This window comes from Pelophylax lessonae (genome assembly GCF_965119305.1).
Source record: "Pelophylax lessonae genome assembly, chromosome: 11".
Taxonomy (NCBI): Eukaryota; Metazoa; Chordata; class Amphibia; order Anura; family Ranidae; genus Pelophylax; species Pelophylax lessonae.
The window spans coordinates 176822948-176847488 of record NC_138778.1 but is presented as its reverse complement, the minus strand read 5'-3'; the positions used below and the strand labels follow the sequence as shown (position 1 = coordinate 176847488).

Here is a 24541-nt window from a genome sequence, read left to right as displayed (position 1 = left end):
TGCCATAACCGTGCAATTGTCAGTTAAAGTAATGCAACACCGTATCACAAAAAATGGCCTGGTCATGAAGGGGGGGGATAAATCTTTCGGAGGTCAAGCGTTTAACAAACAAAAGAAATTTCACATAAAATGTGCTTTTACACATTTCTGGGCTCACCCTTAGAAGCATAAATGAGGATAGGCACAGGGGACTGGACGCGGCGTACACAAAGTCCTCCTTCACCGAGTGGGCTGAGCTCAAATAGGACAGTGAGGTATCTATCGGATGTCTTCACCACTCGGAAGTTAGGTGGTGTGTCTCCTACTGTCACCTTTACATCAACTGCTAAAAATGAGAAAAGCAAAGAAAATTCCATCAATGTTTATGGATTAGCTTCCTGTATTTATACAGTGGCAGCATATTACACAAGACCATACAAGTACATACATAGAACTATTCACATCAGTCTGTGACCCCTGACAGAGCTCCGAGTGTGCGAATGTGATAAGGATCTCACCTAGACCATTTTAGTCACATACCAGTTTATGCAAAAAAATAAATGAGAATACAAGTGTGTGTGTGTATTATATATATATATATATATATATATATATATATATATATATATATATATATATACACACACATACATACATATATATATATATATATATATATACACATACATACATACATATCTATATATGGAAATGTATATATGGAAAATAATGGTGGCCAGACAAAATATTGACAATTTGGGCCCTATTTGGACATTTCCACTTAGGGGTGTACTCCCTTTTGTTGACAGCAAATTTACACTGTTCTATAAGCTGTACACTCACTACGTGGTAGCAAAGTGTAATTTCTTCAGTGTTTTCACATGAAAAGATATAATAAAAAATGTGAGGAGTGTACTTACTTTTGTGAATATGCAAACCAGGACCCAGAAATTCCCCTATGCCCATGTATTGCTGCAGCTAGCCTGCCCCTATTCACTAAAGTGACAGGACAACTTCTTGTTCCAGGGTGTGTGTGTGGTGTGCGTGTGTGTGTGTGTGATATGAAACATTGCATGGTGAGTGCTTGGTTTCTGCCCATTTGTGTGTATCTCTCATATTGAATTACTGTTTAGCTCTCACCTGCAGGGCCCTGGCCTGATAAGGTAAATAGGATGGGGACCCATAATTGAACAATGCGTGCTCAGTAGAGGAGCCCATTAAATAAGTGTTTGTCAGAGAATGACTACCAGATATTTGGCTAACAGAAATGCACATTCCACAGAATGGCTAACAGAAGTGCGCACAGAATTGTCAGCAGGATATCAACAGTAATGCGCATAAGAACGTACTCAATGCAGATCGGTGCCAGACAGACTAAAGGGGCTCCTGTTCGTGCTCCAGTGCCAACTGGACTTTCAGCAGTTCCCTGTGTCCTGCTATTACTCAGCTTGTTTCCTTGTTGCTGATCCGGCTTGCCTCTGACCTGAACTTGGATCCTGTTTCTGCTCTGTCGCCAGTTCCAGACCTCAGCTCCGTTCTTGACCACATCTCAGTCTTCTGACTCGGTACTTCGCTGCCCGCTTGCTGCTGACCTCACATCTGGTTCAAGTGCCTAGCTAGCTGTCATCTGTATCAGCTCTGCTCATCTGTAGCCTGTGTGGAGTGCCGCATTAACTTTGGCTGGATCTTATGCACAGCTACTGTGGCTGGATCTTATGCACAGCTACTGTTCCTGACCTGAAGTTTTGCTGGCCTGCATCTCCTGCTGCGGGCACTCCTATTAACACCTGCCGGCGCTAGTGCTCCTCCTGTCCCTCAGAACCCTGTTCCAGCTTCAGCGGGATCTGGGCTAGAGATACAAGAGGCCTACCATGTCATTTAGTCTCCGATCAGGTACGCGACAGCTTCCAAGTGGATCCTTCAGGAAGGTTGGCATTTATCGATCATAAAAACAGGTTAAAACAGTTTCCTAGCTCTTTAGTGTACATTACACAGTACATTTTAAATGGGTGGGATCTGGGCAAACAGTATACTCTGGGCTAAAGGTTCCATTTTAAAACCTCATTGTTATTACTATTGTTTACCGGATCTGATCACAAATCACAGCCTAGGAGTAGGGCAAGAACTTCTGGAAGACCCATATGAGCATAAAAGTGTGACACCCCCCCCCCAACCAAAGTCCTATTCCCCACATGTGCTAAAACAGGTTGCTTGACCCTAGGACAGGCATCTAGCAACCTTATGAAAGGGAGTACACGCTTACTACATTTTTTGCCATACTTTTCACACACACCAAGTACCTTTCCCTGGTTTCTCCTTGACTCGCGAGTTGGCTGGGCATTGCATTTCAATGTGTAGTTCGTCAGGTAAAACCATCTTTGTGCTCCCTACGGGAAAAAAAAAAAAAAAAGGTTTTTTTTTTTTAATTTTAGGAGACCTCTTATAAAACAGCAAGCGTGAACAAGAGTTGTACAATTTACTGTATACAAATCGACAATATGATCTTAAATAACACATGAAAGCAGACCCCAACATAAAAAAAAAAAAAAACACCCACAAAAGGACAAGAAAAAAAAAAAAAAAACACATTATATAGGAAGCAATTAATTTTAAAGTGGAACTAAACCCATCGATTCAAGTGTTTTAAAAAACAGTTATATTCCTGGCATGCTAGGAATGTAACATTCACATTTGCTTGTTTTCTCAACCAAACCGTCTAACCGTCCAATGGCTGGTGTCAAATAATTACATGTGCAGCACCATGGCAGTTGCACATCAACCAGGGACTAAGATAGCAGCTTCCATGGCTGAAAAGGATACAGGGATTTCATTCTGCTTTACCGATTGTCCTCAAGGGAATGCAGCCAGTAGTAGGCTACTGCATTTCAGTTACTCATTTTGAAACAAAATACTTAGTAAATTTAAAAAAGGCGAGTCCATTATAAATGGATGCCCACCACAGCTGGGTCACTTTATGGAATCTCATATTTCCCCAGGCAGTGGTTGTCAAACTACTAGATAAGGAGTATTTCAAAAGCAGACTGACATCAAAGCCAGTCTTGCTTCTGGAATTGCAGCTACTGTCTGTAGAGAAGGGGTGAAGGAAGAATCAATCTACAACATAGCCCACAGGCATGGGGGAGGGGGGGGGGTAATCTAGAAACTTTTTTCCACAGACAAACACCCCATGAACCAAGGAGGAGTAAAGAAAACATTGCCTGAGCCCAACCAATACAATAAAATCACCATTAGGCTGCATACAGCCCTCTGGTCACAGGCACAAGGAACCCCAGCAGGGAGGTCTCTTCTTCCAAGCTCTTAGCTTCTCCCACCTGCTGTGGCCTATAAAAATTAATTTAAACTGACTGAAAGAGTCACTGAAACAAGACTTGCACAGAGTTCCATGTATATAAGAGGGTAATTGGGCTGTTCTACATAAACATTGGAGAGGGAAAAAAAAAAAAAAACCCACGCACTTACAGTTGTGTTCAAAATTATTCAACCCCCACTAAAATTGATTGTTTTGGCCAGTTTGACATTGATTTTGATCATTCGGTCATCCTGCTTACAATTAAATCAAAGAGGCACGTGTAGGTCAGACAAATATAACATAACATTTATAAATGAAATAACCACAAATGTCTTTTCTGTGCTCACATCATTATCAGTTTTATTCAACCCCCAAGTGACATTCAATCTTAGTACTTAGTACAACATCCTTTTACAGTTATAACAGCTTTTAAACGTGAAGCATAGCTTGACACAAGTGTCTTGCAGCGATCTACGGGTATCTTCGCCCATTCGTCATGGGCAAAAGCCTCCAGTTCAGTCACATTCTTAGGCTTGTGCACTGCAACTGCTTTCTTTAAGTCCCACCAGAGGTTCTCAATCAGATTTAAATGAGATGACTGTGATGGCCACTCCAAAATGTTCCAGCCTTTAATCTGCAACCATGCTCTAGTGGACTTGGAGGTATGCTTGGGATCATTGTCCTGTTGAAAGGTCCAATGTCTCCCAAGCCTCAGGTTTGTGACAGACTGCATCACATTGTCATCCAATATCTCCTGGTACTGAAGAGAATTCATGGTACCTTGCACACGCTGAAGCTTCCCTGTACCTGCAGAAGCAAAAACAGCCCCAAAGCATGATTGACCCCGCGCCATGCTTCACAGTAGGCGAGGTGTTCTTTTCTTCATAGGCCTTGTTCTTCCTCCTCCAAACATAGCGTTGATCCATGGGCCCAAACAGTTCTAATTTCGTTTCATCAGTCCACAGAACACTATCCCAAAACTTCTGTGGTTTGTCCACATGACTTTTGGCATACTGCAGTCGACTCTTCTTATTCTTTGGAGAAAGCAAGGGGGTGCGCCTGGGAGTTCTGGCATGGAGGCCTTCATTACGCAGTGTGCGCCGTATTGTCTGAGCAGAAACTTCAGTACCCACATCTGACAAATCTTATCTCAGTTCCTCAGCAGTCACACGGGGACTTTTCTCCACTCTACACTTCAGGTAGCGCACAGCAGTCAAAGTCAGCATCTTCTTTCTGCCACGACCAGGTAGCGTTTCAACAGTGCCCTTTGCTTGAATTTGCGAATGATGCTTCCTATGGTGTCTCTTGGTATGTTTAACATCTTTGCAATCTTCTTATAGCCATTGCCCTTCCTGTGAAGAGTAATCACCTCTTCTCTTGTCTTCCTGGACCATTCTCTTGACTTCACCATGTTTGTAACCACACGAGTAAATGTCTAGAAGGAGCTGAGTATCACAGTCATTTTAAAGCTGCCTAATTGGTGCTTATTAGGCTTTATTGCTGCTCCCTGACATCCACAGGTGTTTTCAATACCTGATTGAAAACACTTCAATGAACCTCTGTTCTTCAGAGTGGTAGTCTTTAAGGGGTTGAATAATTGTGTCAATGAAGAATTCACAAAATAAACATTTACTACTGTATTACAAAACCAATTGATGTAATTTTAGATGCATATGGTTCTTTAAAAAGTCCTTGTAGGATTTCATTCTGAATACAAATTACAAATGTACACTAAATTCCCTAAACCCTTTACAGCACTGGGGGGTTGAATAATTTTGAACACAACTGTACATGCCAAAGAAAGGTAGGTGAAGAGATAGCGATGTTGGCAATTAGACCAGACTCTACAGTGGAGAGAAATCCTACATAGTTTGCAAGGACTGGTAGTTATAACACAATACTAGTGACTTTGCTTCTTATACCTGTGTCCCAGGGCAAAAGATCAGTCAGGTTCTCAGGTTTAATCCCACACTCAGGGTCCCCTCCACTTCAACTCCTGAACACTCCTAGTACCTCCTCTGTACCAAAATCTGCACCCTTTGTAATGTTTTGATTATCTTCACTTGATACATTAATGGAATAACATCCATTACATCAACACAAATGGGTATTGCCCTGATATTTGTTAAACTCTGTAATGGTTACCCACTGGCCCACATGCATGGAGACAAGGATTTTGTATGTAAATCCTTAATAAAATAGTGGAAAACAAGAAACATCTGCACCCTTCAACCCCCACAACTCTCCCAATATTGTCCTCCCCAAGGAAGCATTCTAGTCACACATGCGCAAGCTGATTAGGTTCACCAGGGGAGTGGAGGAAAGCAAACGTGATTCCGATATTCAAAAAGGGGCAGAGGCATATACCGGGAAATTATAAGCCTGTCAGTCTGACATCAGTAGTATGTAAACTTCTGGAGGGGATGATAAGGGACTATATCGTAGAGTTTGCTATAGACAACAGCATCATCAGCAGTAACCAGCACAGGTTTACAAATGGGCGTTCTTGTCAAACCAATCTCTTAACATTCTACGAGGAGGTGAGCTGTGAGATAGATAGGGGCAGACCAGTGGATGTGGTTTACTTGGATTTCGCCAAGGCGTTTAATACAGTTCCCCATAAGTGCTTAATTTATAAAATAAGGTCTGCAGGTATCGACCGCAGGGTTTGCTCTTGGATACGGGGTTATGGTACCTCAGGCCATATAAAAATGTGGGGACTTTAAGGGCAAAGTAACAAATAATAATCTTGAACAAAAAATATATTAAATAACGTTTTGTTTACTGTCTCCTACATTGTGATACATATATACAATGACATGTCATTGTATATATGTATCACAATATAGGAGACCGTAAACAAAACGTTAATATAATTTTTTGTTCAAGATTATTATTTGTTACTTTGCCCTTAAAGTCCCCACATTTTTATATGGCCTGAGGTACCATAACCCCCAACAAAAGACTTACACAGGAACGGTGGCAAACCCGATACTATTTACAGGTAGTGAACGATCAAAAAACCCCCAAATTGCTCTTGGATACGGAACTAGCTAAAAGGGCGTGTCCAAAAGGGTGGTAATAAACAGCGCATACTCAGACTGGTCTGAGGTAGTAAGCGGGGTCCCCCAAGGCTCAGTCCTGGGACCAACCTTGTTCAATTTATTCATAAACAGCATTGAGGACGGGATCAGTAGTTCGATATCAGTTTTTGCAGATGACACAAAATTGGTCAGGGCAATAACTGCACAGCATGAAGCAGATATCCTACAGGAGGACCTGGACAAAATAAAGGAGTGGGCAACAACTTGGCAAATGAGGTTTAACGTGGAGAAGTGTAAGGTTTTGCACTTGGGGACTAGAAACCTAAAAGCACTATACACATTAGGAGGTAAACCCTTGGGGGAATCAAAAATGGAGAAAGATCTGGGAGTCTTGGTTGATGATAGATTAGGCAACAGCATGCAATGTCAAGCGGCAGCTGCCAAGGCCAGCAGAATATTAGCATGCATAAAGAAAGGGATGTATTCCAGAGATAAGTCTATAATCCTTCCACTTTATAAAAAACTCTGGTCCGACCGCATCTGGAGTATTCTGTCCAGTTCTGGTCGCCAGTCCTCAGGAGGGATGTGTTGGAGCTGGAGAGAGTACAGAGAAGGGCAACTAAAACTAATTAGGGGATTGGAGGACCTTAATTATGAAGAGCGTTTGCAATCGCTTGATTTATTCTCCCTGGAGAAGAGACGCCTGAGGGGGGACATGATAGCAATTTTTAAATATCTCAATGGGGATCTCAACTTAGAAAAAAAGCTGTTCAGTCGAAGGGATTGCATAAGGACTCGGGGGCATACAATGCAATTAGAGGAGAAGCGTTTTAACCTCAGGCAATGTGGGGGGTTCTTTACTGTTAGGGCTACAAGATTGTGGAATTCTCTACCAAAAGAGGTGGTTTCCGGAAGTTTGGTGGCTTTCAAAAGACTATTAGACGTACATCTCAAGGATCAGAACATTCAGGGGTATGTGAGATGATTACAGCCACACACACCTTCACAGGTTGAACTGGATGGACTGCTGTCTTTATTCAACCTCACCTACTATGTAACTATGTAACTAAAAGATATGTTTATAATGCACAGGCTCCACTGCAAAATCTCTGGGTGCCCATCTAGCTCACTGCAGTTAAGCAATCAGTCTGAAAAGGAAATTATTCACCGCACTCTGGTGCAGCAAATAAATGGAAAAGAGGGCATTTGGATAGGGCTAGCTACACAAATAAGAACTGCTGTAAGTGTGTTCATTCTTCTAATGCTGGAGATGTGGAGAGTCAGGTGGTTCGCATATCCCATTTGTGGTGGTCCTCTCCTCAGATCAGACCGTTGTGGAAGTCCATCTTTCAATTAGGCCAATAGGTAGACTGTGGCCGGAATTAGCTCTTCCATCCATGATCCCTGGATCAATTGAGGTCTCTTTCGATTGCACATTTTAGCTGGTTGTGCCCTGATCCCTAGGCATTGAAAATCCTCCACTATCCCCACAATCAAGGAATGGGTAAGCTAGGAATGGGTAAGCAAACGGAACCATATTATGAGGATGGAGGAAATACTTGCAGAGGTCACCTAAAGTTTCATGTAATTTAGAGAATTGTGGTTGGGGTTGATGGAATTTTCCACATCACGGAAACTACCACCTTTCCTTGGTTAACGAACGATATTGTAAATAAATAAATAAGTTGCGCGAAATTGAATAATATTATGTCAAAAATATTAATCAAATTGTGAAATAAAGTGATGGTGATAAACCATACACTAGGCTGTGTAAAACCACAAGTAACAATGTTCAAATGTTCATTGAAAAATAAATCCAAAAATCTGGAGTCTACATACAGTATAATCCAAGATGAAACTGGTGAAGCCACTAGATGTACAAACTTCTTACCAAATGCAGGTAAATAATTCGCCCAAATCTCAAGGTAACAATTCTAGTCGAACGGCTTCAAAATGACTCCTCAGATTTGCATGATGTCAAATGCCAAGTGCATGTAAAAAAGAATAGCAGCTTCCATAGCATAATACTGTATCACCCAGTAATGTCAATGATAGTATAAATCACCCGAAGTGTGTGCCACCACCAATACTATCTGCTTACCAGACATGCAATGAATCAAAGTGAATAGTAAACACCAACACCCTTAGATCCAATCTGCTTACCAAAAGGAAAGGTAAACTAGCCAGAAGCCAGGAAGGGAGCAACCTAAAGTGGCCCAATAAGATTCAAAGGGACCACCACCAACACCACAGCCGCTTTACCAGACAAAAGGTCTGTTGGGGATGTCCTCCAAATAGGCCAAGGTGACTGGGCAAGGTTCTCCAAAGTAATCCAATGGCAAGGTTATGCAAAGAAAATAAAGCGCTCCATAGTGTAAAACCATAGATTTAATATATAAATAAAGGAGAGCAACTTACAGACATAAAAATAGAAAAGCGCGGGGTTTGAATGAGCCGCCGGCTGGTTGGCTCTTCCGCCCTTCCTCAGACTCGTAGTGGTGACGTCAGCACGCCACGACCAACGATATTGTAACCTCTTAGCTCAAGTTGGTCACCTCCCCTGTTGGACAATTTTCTTTTTGAATGAAAATTATATAAAATATCAATGAATGCACCCTCTATAGATGATATAGTATATCCCCTGCGCACAAGTAACATTGTCCTGAGTGACTATTGATCTGAGTATACCTACACACAATTTTCTTTTTATTCCCCCCTGTTCTCATTACCTTGCTCACTTTTTTACTTTAATAAACGTGGCCTCCCACAGTAGTTTATCTGGTCTCCTGTAGATATTTCTCTATAGGAAGCCATGTCTTCACTATCACAGAGCTAGAGCCTGGCATGAAACAGGACCAGGTCTTCCCCCATCCTAGTCTGATCGTATTAAAAAAATTTCAGTTGGGCATATGGCATTTTTAGGGAAGGGTGTTATATACACTGGTAGAAAATGCTTCTTTAATGCACAATACGTTAAAATTAAAAAAAAGTACATTAGAGAGGGTGCATAACAGCACTTTTTAGTGTCGCTAAACTCGACAATGATGTCCACAATCTAGATTGTGGAAGAGTAGAATACTCTTAGCGGTTGAAGTTCCAGTAAGGACACAAAGCATAAGATCCTCTTTTGAACAATGTACCAAGTCCAAGTGTAAAATGATGACAACTACTTCCATCCTGCTCTTTGTAGAGTCCATTAATGGGATGTGGGACTTGCTCAAAAGAATTCCCCAAAGACATTTCACGTAAGCACATTTCCTAAACACTGGTTCACAAATGGAAATAAAACAAGCTAAATTTTTATGAGCATCCTTGAATGGGAACTTTAAAAGGAAACATTTCCTGTCACCAATTCTGATTTATATAGCCAATAGTACTTTGCAGATCACCGATGGCTGAATAATAGAACCAAAACATTTTAAAGCTACTAAAAATGCACACCTGATTATATAGTGGTAAATCCAGTCAAACAATAATATTTTACATTCAAACACAGAGAACACCATCTACTAGCTAAATCTGGGATTATTTCATTTCATTTCCTGAACGTTAATGATCTGTGGATAGCTGTAGGTCATTGAGTAACCCTGAATCTGACAAATGTAAGCCAAAGACTGCCCGCTCCATCAACCGGAGCCCACTGCAACCTCAGCTATACACCCTGGAACATTGGAAGGTTGTTGTACAGCACAAAGTCATGAGATAATGAGGTTGCCATACCGGTGAATATTTAAAAAGGTCTGTTTAAAGACATTACATCATGGGTGCATTGTCAATTTCAGCATGGGGAAAGTGCTTCTAGTACAGGATTGTCATTACACAGACTAAATTTTCATGTTGCTGGAAGCTGCTCTTGCATCCCTCTTGTATATGAAGAGCATTTACTCCAGTTTTGTTCAGGGGGCGGGGGACCCACAATTCCCTCTGGGCCATCAATATTTATTGCAGGGATTTTAACAAAAAATGTCACTGCCAATTCTAACCTTTATTTGCTCTGAAAGAATAGATCTTTCAGTGATAAAATGGAAGGTACTGGGGACAATTGATAAAATACCCCCTTCAAGGAAGGAAAGGATGGACGATTCCAGTACAGTTAATCTCACACCACAATTTCTTCCACCTTTTTTCTAGTACTTTCCATTGGCATATACATCTACCAACCATTCCCATGTATGCAGTGGCCTACCCCATCCCACCCCCAAGGGACCAATTATTATGGAACAATTTGAAATATTTGCACCAACACTTTCTGTTCTAGTTAGAATTAGACAGTAATTTCTCCCTTCATGAAAATTCAGTTTGTGGGCAGGCCCTTGGCATCCACACTTAAAATACAGGACTGCTGGTCCTGCACTGTACATGGGGAAGTCAAAGTACTTGTAACCAATGGAGCGGAGACGTGACTTTTGGCACCAATGGCACAGCTGAGAGAGGAGGGGGTGGGGGTTTGGAAACTGCGGGAGTGAGGGAATAAGGGGGGAGCATTTATTTATTCAGGTACTTCTATATCACCGTTAATTTATGCAGCACTTTACACACATATATTCACATAAGTCATTGCCCTCAAGAAGCTTACAATCCAATTTCTGTGCATGCACGACTCCGTGTACTGACATGCAGGAGAAGCATTTATGACAGAGGAGTCCACTGGGTTTTCTTCGGTCAAAGAAACCCTTTTGAAAATTGTGAACCAATGCTGCTGTTCTAGAGGCAGCGCATCTGGGTTCATATGAAGCTACAATATGCAATTTGTTATACAGAGGCCCTTCAGCCCATTTTCCAATTACCCAGTCCATGAGAGCCATTATTAAGTACTGGCAATTGCAACATCCAGTGTCCGCTCACAATTTCTTATCTCATACACCACTGTAGCTCAATCCTCCTCTCAAAAAATTGTCCCCATTTCCTGACCCCAATGTATGGGCTTCTAAAGAGATAAAATATCTCAGCCAAACTTTGATCAGGGGTGTCCTCCAGACATTTGATACGCTTAAATTAGCTTAAGCTCTTCCCAACTCATACCTGTTCCGATACCTCCAGTTGCAACATGCCTTTTAGCTGGAATTTCATAATCAACCAGTATTCCTTACAATATTAAGGGTTGTGTCCCTATTGCAAGACGAAACTCCAGAGAAACCCCTCTTCACCACCATTTACAAGGCCCTACAACCCACTATACACAATGGTCTGGATAAGCTTTTATCCAGTTGGCACACAGAGGTCCTGGAGCTAGACGCAGAAGATTGGAAGGATATCTGATTATCTCACGCAAAACTTGGTCTCAGCCAGGGACAGGTTAATACAATTTTAAATTCTTTACAGAGTATACCTTACTCTCCAAAGGTTACATAAGATGTATCCCGGACCCTCACACTCCTCTTAATGCTGGCACGGCTACTATATTTTACATGCCTTTTGGGATTGCCCAGGCATTCCACATTTCTGGTTTGAAATTTCCTAGTGCATTTGTTCGGTTATTACCATTTTGGTACCTTTGCCTTTTGACGTTGACGTCTGTATATTAGGTTTTTTTTTTTTACTTCTTTTTTCCCCCTTTTAAAATGTTTAAGAGATCTGTTGGATGGGGGGGGGGGTTGGTAAAATATAAGGGGCCTAAACAGACCCCTAATGTCTCACATTTAAGACTGAGCCTCAGCTGCACAGATGAATGAATACGAAGCACTTACAGGTTTACTATTCAGTCATTCACAAACTGAAGCCTAGTAAATACAGTTTATTATACTTCAGCGATGAATGGACACAGAAGCGATCAGTAATGATCGCTAACTGTGATGCTTCAGATAGAGAAAGAAGGGGCCAGTAAGTGAGAAAGAAGGGGCCAGTAAGTGATATTTACCAGCACCTCCAACCCCCCCCCCCCCGATCCCCCTGCAGTGCAGCTGGAGGAAGATAAGAAGCTGGCAGCGCTGCAGGGAGAGGACCAAGAGCATCGGTGTCTGCAATAAGGCTCCTGCTCAACAAGTGCCCAGGCCCCCCTTTTAACTGATAGGACCTGGAACAGGAGGGCTGGCCCTACCAAGGGACCCACTGGGTCCATTGGACCCAGGCGGCACTTTGAGAGGGGTGGCAAATTGATGCCCAAGATTTTTTCCAGCAGTTTTGTGTGTCATCAGTTTGCCGTGCATTACGAGCGAACATTTCCCTATCTCATACTAACGCCCGTAGTGCAAACTGAAGAGTATGAGGAGGTGGAGCGTCTCCTCTTAGGAACGTCCCTCACGTGATTGTGGTGTGTGCAATGACATCAGCACACTCCATCCCACGCCGGGCAGGCATGATCCTCTAGGGCAGTGGCCCCAGACACAGGAGGACTGACAGACAGACAGACAGTGGGTGTTTGGTGGAACGGTCCGGTGGCGAGTTATGGACGATAACAGTATATACAATATGGTCCAAATTTAATATAGTTCTTACTCTGTTTTTTGTCCCTATACCTCACAAAAGCACCCCTAACACCCCCCTCCCCTCTACAGCCCTTTAACACCCCCCTCCCCAACACAATGCAGCCCCTTACAATTTTTGCATATAGACAAGGTCGGTGCTGTTGCATGTAAATCTGACTTCCTGATTAATTTAAATTTTGGTTTTACTTATCATGAAATAAAATAATGGATGTGGGGGCCTTTTGGCGGACGTGATTTTCTTTTGGGAGGGCAGCATTTCATTCTTGGAGCCAGGCAGCACAATGTCTTGGGCCAGCCCTGATTATACCACATGATTGGTATATAAAAAAAGCAAAGAAATACAAGTGTATAAGCCAGCCAGATTGCCATCACAATTACTCAACAGGGTTTCCTCTGATCAGCCCTGAGGAATGTCACTCTGCAGCAGGAAGGGCCATAATTACAGAGCAATGTCAGTCCGTCAAAGGAGAGCCTGCTTTTACAAGAGACTGGTTACTTATCTGTTTTTTCAGGCATGTGGGACATGTACATAGCAGGGGGGGGGGGTCACCATTTTAAAAGACCCCTAGCATTAGCTGCAAATTAATGGGGGAGGGGGGGGGATGCCCCTACCTCTGAAAACCAAGGAAAAATTTATGGTGTGGGGTTGTTTTTCAGGAGTTGGGCTTGGCCCCTTCGTTCAAGTAGAGGGAACTCTTAAGGTGTCAGCATACTAGGACATTTTGGACAATTTCATGCTCCCAACTTTGTGGGAACAGTTTGGGGATGGCCCCTTCCTGTTCTAACATGACTGCGCACCAGTGCACAAAGCAAGGTCCATAAAGACATGGATGAGTGAGTTTGGGGTGAAGGAACTTGAACTGGCCTGCACAGATTCCTGACCTCAACCCGAAAGAACACCTCTCGGATGAATTAGAGTGGAGATGGCGAGCCAGGCCTTCTTGTCCAACAACAGTGCCTGACCTCACAAGTGCTCTTCTGGAACAATGGTCAAACATTCCTATAGACACACTCCTAAACCTTGTGGACAGCCTTCCCAGAAGAGTTGAAGCTGTTATAGCTGCAAAGGGTGGGCAAACTCAATATTGAAACCTACGGACTAAGACTGGGATGCCATTAAAGTTAATGTGCATGTAAAGGCAGGCATCCCAATACTTTTGGTAATATAGTTTATATTGCAGACTAACAATTCTTCTACGTGATGTCTGCAGGGCTTCCGTGAAAGATCAGAGCGCTTCCGATTGGTCAGTGCCACCACAGAGTGGCTCTGATCCATCCTGGTAGCAAAGACAGAAGGAGAAAGTAGAAAGGGTGTGTGTGTTTGTGTGTAATGTGAAAAGTAATGTGAAAGTTGTTGGGTATTTATTCACCTTTATTTTCTGAAAAAGTTAAAAAAACTAACCAACGTTTTAAGCTGTTCCAGGCAGGACTTGTATATGTAATGAACATTTTAAGTTGTTTGGCTCCTCTGGTGTTTCTGTCTAATATAAAATTCATTCCCTTGTTTTGTTTCCTTTTCACTTAGAGGATATAGGCTTTACCAGTGGCAAAACTGTCCTAGAAATAGAAAGGGATTTAAGGGACTTTGTTTTTTTAGGGGTTGGGCTTGGCCCCCTTCGTTCCAGTGAAGGAAACTTCTAAGCCGTCAGCATACCAAGACATTTTGGACAATTGCGCCCCAACTTCATGGCCCCTTCCTGTTCCTACATGCGCTTCTGGAAGAATGGTCAAACGTTCCCATAGACACACTCCTAAACCTGTGGACAGCCTTCCCAGAAGGAGTTGAAGCTGTTGTAGCTGCAAAGGGTGGGCCAACTCAATAATGAACCCTACGGACCAAGACACCATTAAAGTAAATGTGCGTGTAAAGGCAGGTGTCCCAATACTTTTGGCATACACACACCTCCTGCACAATGGACCTTATCAAAACGTCAGTAGAAAGCTGAAGCTGTAGAAGGCTTTTTTTTCAGCTGTAGCGTTTAGCAAAACGTTTATTCCCACAAAAGCTCTTGACTCAAAAACATTGATAAAACGCCGAATAGCCACGTTTTCGTTTTTGGAGTTTTGTTTTAGCGTTTAAGCTTTTATCAGAGTTGGAGCATTTTTACAGCTGAAAAACGCCTCTTAAAACCCACTAGTTCTGCGATTTTTTTTCCAGCCAGAAAAACGCCCCTGCCAAAAACTGCTGATAGCAGCCTATGTGTGCATGGACACATAGGATAACATGCTGGGGAATTTACTGGCTGTAGAAAAAAAACGGTCTGACGCCAAAAACAGCAGCTGTGTGCATGAGGCCTCACAGTTCAGAGTTTTATGTTAATGAATACATTTGAATATTTAGAACACCCACACAATCAGGGCAAAGCTTTCAGGGATCCACCAGCCTACCAATTTACTGCAAAGAGGATTAACCCAAGGAGTGCAAATAGCTTCCCCCTGATGTTCCCCAAAAGAGGGGCATCTTTTAGGGTAAAGCTATTTGGGCAAAAGGGCACAGCCTTACCACAAATTCTAACCAATACAAAAATCCACAAACAAAAAAAAAAAAAAAAAACCCCATCAAAAAACACACACACGAAATATGATAATTTATACTGACTGCTCCTGTTCCCACCTTCGTTGCTCCCCTCCTCCACGACATTATCATTTTTGATGAACCAATGCAATAATTAGATTTTGATTTTTTTTTTTTTGATAGATTGGTGAGGAGTTAGAGCCTCTCAATTTATTGCCTTTGTCCATTGTCACAGATACTAAAGGTGAAGAGAAGTAGTCCAAAACGGAGTTGTAACCAAAACAGAGCTAGAGAAGAAATGATCCATAGGACACTGGTTCCAGTGACAGCGGTCTAAGAAGGGACTTTCCCCTCACTGTGGAAAGCTCTTCTACAGGGCAGGAAGTGAAATCTCTGGAATGGCACACAGACGGAAAATGCAAAACAGAAAAAAAAAAAGGGGGGGGGGGTTGGTAGCACATACTCCACATGCGCCAGAGGTTTTAGGCTTGGTTCACACTAGAAAACTTTAAAGCTGCGCTATTTTCAGTGCAACTTTGGAGTCTGACAGATACGACTTTGAAGTGACTTTGATAAGACTTTTTACACTCCGACATGAAGCCTTGTCTGAAGTCTTAACTTCAGTAGCGTCAATTGAAACGGCTCTCATAGATAATGGGATTTTGGCTTACTGTAAAATCCATTTTTCTGATGTTCATTGATGGACAAAGCTACTGGTATTCATAACCATTGGGTTATACTACTCCCTACAAGAGTAGGACACAGGGCAGAAAAAAAAAAAAAAAAAAAACTTCCAGCTACACTCACAGGAAGCCCCAGGGGGTATATACTCCCTCTCCCTGCTATAGTTAGTTTTGTTACAAGCAGTGTCAGGAGAATAACTCCAAAAGAATTTTACTGCAAGTCAAAAATCCCATTTTCTCTTTCATTCATTGACCGGCATGGCTCCTGGTATTCATAACCATTGGGACGTCCTGAAGCAGTGTTAAACATGAGGGGTGGGAAAAGGCAAAAAAATTCTCAAGGTTAAAAACATTAGTCAACCGGGGCTTCACCAAAACAACTGGAGCCCACCTGAAAAAACAATACACCCTCAAAGAGGATCAGGTCCACTAAACAGAAGACTGCAAAACCTTGTGGCCAAAAGGAAGCATCCGCTGATGCCAACACTTTATAAAACTTAGTAAAAGTGTGCACAGACGACCAGGTGGCTGGCTTGCAAACCTGCGTCACTGACGCCTGATGAAAGGCCCAGGGAGGCATTACAAGCCCTAGTAGAGTGTGCCTTGACAAGGAAAAGAGAAACCTGACCTCTGATGGAATAGACCTGAACCACCGTCTGTCTGATCCATCTGGAAATGTTGCAGAGGAAGCGGACAACCCTTTGTGAGGTCCATTTGTGAGCACAAATAGAGTCTGACTTCTTAAAAGACTTGGTAGCTGCCAAGTACACCCCAATTGCCTGGACCACATCCCAGCCAATTTCCTTTGGATGTTAAGCTTGGGACACAGGGAAGGCAACACAACTGTCTTCATTCAAATGAAAGCGAGAGACTACCTTAGGAAGGAAAGTCGGACGGGGGGGGGGGGGGGAAGAACCCCCTTATTCTTGAGAATCACCAGATAAAAGGTGGATAGGATAGCGCCGCCAGTTCAGACAACCTACGCGCAGACGTTATAGCCACCAAAGAAAGGCCACCTTCTAGGACAGCGTAAGCAGGGGAATCTCCTGAATATTTTCAAAAAAAGAGAGGCTTCTGTAGAGCTGAAAGTACCAAATTAAGATCCCAAGGCGGCAACGGAGCCTGCACTGGAGGAACCAAACGTCGGAAACCCTGAAGAAAGGTATTCACCAGGTAGCATGTGGCCAAAGGTCACTGGAAGAAGATTGCCAAAGCTGACACCTGCCCCTTGATGGTACTCAAGGCCAACTTCTGTTCAACCCCCCATTGAAGGAAGGTTAAGATCTGAGCCACCGAGGAGGAGCGCGGATGCACCCCAAAAGAGAGACTCACCACGCAATGTACATCTTCCACGTACAATCGTAGATCTTTCTTGAAGTAGATTTCCTAGCTTTTAACATTGTAGGACTCCCTGACAGACAAACCTCTAACCTTTAGCACCTGGCAATCAACAGCCAAGCCGTCAAAGCCAGCGACTAAAGCAGGAAGGAAGATTGGTCCTTAGCAGATCCTCCCTTAGAGGAAGCTTCCAAAGAACGTTGGGTGACCAGCCACACCAGATCGCCGTAACAAGCCAGTCCAGGGCCACTAAGATGACCAGAATCCCTTCTGCCTCGATCCTGCAAAGGAGTCTGGGCAGAAGCTTGAGAGAAGGGAAGGTGTATAGCAGACGATACTGACCCCACGGGGCCACCAGCACATCTGCCAGTGGATCCCTTGACTGAGCCACACATCTCTACAACAGTCTGTTGAACCGAGATGCCAACAGATCCACCTTGGGTGTGCCCCACCTGAGCTGATGAAACACCTCCGGATGAAGGGACCACTCCCCGTGGTCCAATGCCTGCCAACTTTCAACTTTGGGAATGTGTACGGTGGAGAGGGCAGGAACGAACCGTTCTGCCCACCTTAGAATGACGGCTACATCCAGAGCGCTTCTTGTGCTCCCTTGGTGATTGACATAAGCCACGGCCGTGGCTGTAATGGAACCGCAACCCACACTGTACTTGTGGACTTCCGTCAGTATACGGCTTCCTCCCAGTCGTGATCATAGAGATTTTCCAGCCGCCCCCATACAAAGTTTTTTTTTTTTTTTTACTGAAGAATGCACAGAGCTTGTTTACATGCCTGTGTGCATAGGCACGTTCCAATTAATGGGCTATATTTTATCTCAGAATTAAAAAAAATAAATAAAATAAAAAACATGATATAAAGCTGTAGAGTTTTTTTTTTAAGCTGCAGTGTGGAAGAGGCCTACATGTAATGGCCTATGCACACAGGCATGTAAACAGGCGCCGTGCATTCTTCAGAAAAAAAACAAACAAAAAAAATAGAAAAATACATTTTTGGTCAAGCATTTACACCTCATGCAGGCAAATGCCCACAAAATGTCCATTTACATATTGTGCATGTAGCACACTCCTAGGTAGGTGCTAGACAAACGCATCTTATGCTCCTTCTGCTCATCCGGGGAGCCTGATCTATTAGGTTGCCTGTTTCCAGGTGTGATACACTGGGTCTGAGGGAGTGTCCCCACTGTATCCAATAAGGGAGCTTGTTGAACAGTGGAGGAAACCCAGCCAGTGACACATTGGCTTTTGTGGGAGTCTCGGTGGGTGGGCACTCTGGCAGTGCATCCTGAGATTGCTCATAAAAGCCAGGGGGACATGTGACAGGGTGTCTTTGGCAGGAAGCAGAGTCCCAGGAGGAGGCTGACGGCTGTCTCTCCTCCTGGTGCATGAGGAAGTTGGCCTAGTGAACCAGGTGTGGAGCTGAGCTGCAGAGGATCCAGTACAGCCGACAGTGGAGCTGCTGGTACAGTAGAGTCTTCCGGGAAAAACAGTGTCCGTGAGTGCCAGGGGACATGCCAAAGGGTCTGCCCAGGAAGGAGACCACTCCAGTGAAGTCAGAGGATCAAGGGGCCAGCTCACACAGAGTGTTAGATTAAAGGGGGTGCCGTATAGAACCCTGAAGTGTAGTGACAAAAGATGTGCTGAGTAGGACCCTTTAAGAGCGATTTACAGTACAGTTCATCTAATTCTTCACTTAGTGACGAGGTGAAGCAGCGGCCTTGCCGCACTCAGCTTTATTCAGAAGTCCCAGCAATTGTGCATAGTTTGAGTATCCCACTCATCCCTTCTCCCGTCCCAGTTCTCCAATAAAAACAAAAACCCCTGGACTGTTTTCTGACTGAGCCAAGCACATAGAATATGCTATATTGTCAAGTTGTTGCTATGGGTAACCCAAGGGAATCCGTAACCAGCAGCTCCCAAGGGAGTAGTGCTACACGCAGAACAAAAAAAATAACGCGTTGCAGTTGTGAGCGCATATACACGAAAATGCGCGTAAAAAACAAAACAAAAAAAGGTCGGAAAAAGTAGGATGCTCACACAGGAGTATCATGTGCAAGAGGCGTAAGGCAGCTTTTCCCAGTCTGTGGCGTTATCAGCCATGCAGACTTCAGGACAGTCTGGGACTGGCAGGATGCCACATGACCCATGGATTTTGCCCAGGATAATGGTGTCCTGTGTAGCTGCCAGCTTATTTATCAGAACACTGACTTAAATGAAGAGCAAATGATTAAGCTTAATTCGGACATCATTAAACGGGGGAGGGAGGAATTTCATACATTTTTGCAGCCTGAACCCGTTGCTGGAGTGACTCAGGTCTCATTTACATGGCCTCTTGTGGTTGTTTCCTTTAAATGAATGAGAAACGGATCTGGGAAATATAGGGTTTGTTTCTAATTCATATCCTGAATGTATCTGTGCTTACATATAAATCAGTTTACATGCCTTTAGGTGTTCTATGCAGGCATCATGCGTTCAGATGACTAATCTTCCCCCTGGATGCTCAGATTTCTTATTTTTTTCTTCCCCCCCCCTCAAAGTCGATTAAGCTAAATGCATATGAACATAAGTAAAAACACACAGTGTGCATTATAACATATTAAAAATAGATAAATGCATTTATGCGCTTGGAAAGATCCTATCTATATACCACAATGAGATGTACAGCATGTATAGGCCCATGTGAATTGGGCCTAACGCTAGGTTATTGCCTGTGTGAATAGGGATTAACCATATACAGTGCATCCGTGAGGCATTAACAGCGCTTCACTTTTTCCACATTTTCCAGCCTTATCTCAACTTCGATTAAATTATTTTCCTAAAAAAATTCTACAAAAAAATACCCCATAATGACAAACATGAAAGAAGTTTGCCTGAAATCTTAGCAAATTGATAAAAAAATAAAAAGCAAAAACAAAAATCCCATGTACATAAGTATTCACAGCCTTTGCCATGACACTCAAAATTGAGCTCAGGTGCATCCTGTTTTCACTGATCATCCTTGTGATATTTCTACAACTTGAGTAGAGTCTACCTGTGGTAAATTCAGTTGATTGGACACGATTTGGAAAGACACACACCTGTCTATATAAAAAGGTCCTACAGTTAACTTCTTGCCGCCCACGCTATAGCCGAAAGACGGCTACAGCGCGGGCTCTAATTTCCGGGAGGCCGTCTTTAAATGGCCTCCCAGTGACAGGCTCCCAGGAGCGCGCATCGGGGAAAATCTGTGTCGGCTGTGTCCCTTGGACACAGCCAATCACAGATCGTGGTAAATGGCCAATTACAGCGGCCATTTACCATGTGATCAGACCATGCAATGAGAGATGATCTCATATGTAAACATATGAGATCATCTCTCATCACCAGCTCTCCTTCCTCACACAGAGACTGCGTGTGAGGAAGGAGCAGAGCCGATCAGCGCTTAGGGGACAAAGAAAAATGTAATCAGGGCACTGATCACCAGTGCCCTGATTACAAAAGAGGTAAATTAAATAACACAAGTGCCCACCATCAGTGCCCACAGTACCCGCCATCAGTTCCCACAATCAGTGCCCATAGTGCTGCCAGTCAGTGCCCATCAGTGCCTGCTCATCTAGGCACTGATGGGCACTGACTAGCAGCACTATGGGCACTGAGTGTGGGCACTGATGGTGCTGCCCATCAGTGCCGCCCATCAGTGCCACCCGTCAGTGCCGCCTCTCAGTGCGGCATATTAGTACCTCCTCATCAGTGCCACCTCATCAATGCAGCCTATCAGTGCCCATCAGTGCAGCCTCATCAGCGCAAATCAGTGAAGGAAAAACATTTTCAAACTTTACTCGCAGAAAATAAGAAAAAAAAAACTTTTTTTTTTCAAAGTTTTCTGTCTTTTTTCTTTTTTTTTTGTAAGAAATAAAAAACCCAGAGATGATTAAATACCACCAAAAGAAAGCTCTATTTGTGTGAAAAAAAAATGATAAAAATGTCATATGGGTACAGTGTAGCATGACCGCGCAATTGTCAAAGCGTGAGAGCGCTGAAAGCTGAAAATTGGCCTGGGCAGGAAGGGGGTGAAAGTGCCCGGTAGGCAAGTGGTTAACAGTGCATGTCAGAGTACAAACCAATTCCTTTGACCTCATGGCTTGTCTTTAGGCCTCCAAAAACAGTATTGTATAGAGGCACAGAAAAACTCCTGCAGCATTGAAGGTCCCAACACATCCACCTTATAAAATGTCTGAAAAAAGTGCACGGACAACCAGGTAGTTGCCTTGCAAACCTGCACCACTGACACCTGATGATGGAAGGCCCAAGAGGCACTAAGTGTCCATGTGGAATGCACCTTAACAGGAAAAAGGAGGATCCTGACCCTAAATGGAATAGGCCAACACCACCATCTGCCTAATCCATCTGGAAATGGTCACAGCAGACACGGCCAGTCCCTACAGGGTCCATCGGTAAGGACAAATAGGGAATCCGATTTTCGGAGTGACTCAGTCGCCACCAGGTACACCCCGATTGCCCGAGCCAAATCCAAAAGAATGTAAGAATCTCTTTTGGGAGCTTAGGCCACAAGGAAGGTAAACACAATGCCTTTATTTACATGGAAACTAGAGATGACTTTAGGGAGGAACGACTGGCAGGGCCGAAGCACCACTATCGCCGTGAACCACCAAGTTAAGGTTAACGACAAGACAAGCTGCCAGCTCCGACACCCTATGTGCTAGGGATCGACCGATTATCAGCAAGGCCGATATGCACTTTCCCCGATATATCGGAATCGGCCCCTGAGGTTACCGATACTGTCGTGACGTCACTGCGTATGTTGCGCCACGCACCACCACGCTTCTGCCTTCTTAAGCCGCCTCCCTCAGCCTCGTCTGGAGTCAGTGTGTTTAACACAGCCACCATACATACACCCACCCACAGGTGCCCAGTGCCAGCCAGCCACCCACAGGCCTGTACCAGCCAGCCACCACAGGGTGCCAGCCAACCCCCCACCAAAGGGTGCCTGCCAGCCAGCCACCCACCAAAGGGTGCCTGCCAGCCAGTTTTTTTAAGACTATATTCAATTTCAGTAATGTCTTAAATTTCAATGGAGATGGATGCAGTTAGAAAAATTAAAAGTGTGGTCTGGGACTATTTCTCATCTCCAGGAAAAGCAGCAGCAGTGTGCAACACGTGCACAAACAATGCAAACGTGGGATCAATAACTTCTGCACTATAATATTGTTCAACTTAACTGGGAGTATTGAAAGTGTAGTAGTATAGTACTAGTGTCCGCTCCAATCCATTCCACTGTCTAGCTTTTTTTCTAGCAGTTTTGCACTGACTGCACTGCAGTCAGTGCAAAACTGCTAGAACAAAAGCCAAACAGTGATTGGAGTCAGTGAACTACTGCTGCAATAGTGCGCCACTTACTGCTGCAATAATTTTAAATCACTACTGCAGTTCAGTCACTGCAATAGTGATTTAAAATTGTTGCAATGAGTAAAGCCCCGTACACACGTACCGATGGTCGGCTTACAAATGTTCCTCTTTTCTCCCCGGGATGTCGGTGTCTGCTGAAAAGTGCAAAGACAGCACAAGGACAGCACAAGAATTTTGTCCGCCGACTGCAGAAGTGATGTCATGTAATGGTTAACTTTCCCTGTGTTTTCTATTTTCTGAGCATGCCCAGTCTTGCAAATCTGCGGTCTGTCGGCCGAATTGTGTACTGACAGGCGAACAATCGTCCGTTCTGGTGTCGGCATACAAATATTTTCATGTTTGCACGAAAGACTTTTGTCCGCGGATTGTGCGCAGACATCTGTCGGAGGCACCATACTAACACGCGTACAATCGGCAGATCCTTCGTCCACCGACGTTTGTATGCCGACGATCGGTACGTGTGTACGGGCCTTAACAGGCCCACAAGTAACCACAGGTTAACAAGGAAGGCTCAATAGAGAGAAAAGAGAGTCAAGTCTGTCTAAAAGGAAGTTGTAGCTGTGAGATAGACCCATAGAGCGTGTACCAAATCCAGAAAGCGAAGGGAAATCTCCTTGGTGAAACACTGTTTAGGCTAAGATGCAAGGAAGAACAACCTCAGGAAGAAAGGAGGACCCTTTCACAACCATCTCCCAGTGATTTGAAAGAAAGGGTTGTTTAAAGGATGAAGCCTGAAATTCCTAAACCCGCCAAGCAGAGGGGATGGCATAGAACACAACTGAAAGTAGAGAGGCATAACCATGATGAGTTCAAAGGACAATTTCTGCAGAACAGAACCAAGTTGAGATTACAGGTACTGTCCTTGGGACAGAAGATCCAGATGAGAGCCAACAGAAAGTCTGACAAAAGTCTGATAAATGTCAAGTACAAAATCTACCTGGGGCAATTTGGTGCAGGAATCACTAAAATACATTCAATTTTGATCATGAGGAACTGGCAAAGAAGGTGTTTCAGTAAACAAAATGCATAGATCAGGTCAAACTGATGCCATAGGAACAGGGGTCTTAAACTGGTGGCCCCCAGGTGTTGCAGAACTACAATTCCCATGAGGCTTTGCAAGGCTGACAGTTACAAGCATGACTCCCATAGGCAGAGGCAGGATGGGACTTCCGCAACAGCTGGAGGGCTGCCAGTTTGAGACCCCTGCCATAGAGTTACTGTTAGAGCATACACTGTAATAGCTAGAAGATCCCTGGGCCTGGAAACAAACTTGGTCAGTTTGTTGTTAAACCTAGAAGTTAAGAAGTCCACATCTGCCATCCCCTACCTAGGACAAGAGACACCTCAGTGTAAAGAGACCATTCTCTTGAGTCCAGACAATGACTAAAGAAGTCCAGCTTGGGATGCGCATGGTGGACAGGGCTGGAATGTGATGGTCTGCCCAAGCTAGAATCTGATTCACTTCTCTATAAACTGCAATGTTCGTTCTTTGCATTGCTTTGAGCACAGGAGACAAGCTTCTCCTAGCAACAAATGCCCTAAACTGAGGTTTCAGGATTCCTCCTCAGCTGTACAGGCTGGTATCTATCATGAGAACCATCTAGGTCAGGGAGAGGAAGATCTCCCTGCCTCCAGGTCTGGGCTTATGTACCACCAGGCAAGAACAATCCTGGTCTTGGGGGTTAGAAAGATGGGATGGTCCAGAGACTGAGCCTTCTGATGCCGTACATACAGAATGTTATGTTGCAATGGTCTCGAAGGAAATGGAGCATATGGCATAGCTTTAAAAGTGGCCAGCCACCATTAAGCCCAGAACCATTATGCAAA

At 43.8% G+C, this 24541-nt stretch overlaps 1 protein-coding gene across 3 annotated transcripts in view; it reads right to left on the bottom strand.

Moving 5' to 3' along the window:
* LOC309566586 (myosin light chain kinase, smooth muscle-like) overlaps positions 1 to 24541 on the bottom strand; it is a 122906-nt gene that overhangs the window by 63619 nt on the left and 34746 nt on the right. For 2 of the 3 annotated variants that reach the window (XM_082271778.1, XM_082271776.1), the window contains exons 2-3: positions 2280 to 2366; positions 158 to 325 (exon numbers count right to left, since the gene is read on the bottom strand). In XM_082271778.1, coding sequence (XP_082127904.1) covers positions 158 to 325; positions 2280 to 2366 — 255 coding nt within the window. The remainder of the gene's footprint in view (positions 1 to 157; positions 326 to 2279; positions 2367 to 24541) is intronic. The other variant, XM_082271777.1, reaches the window with a different exon arrangement.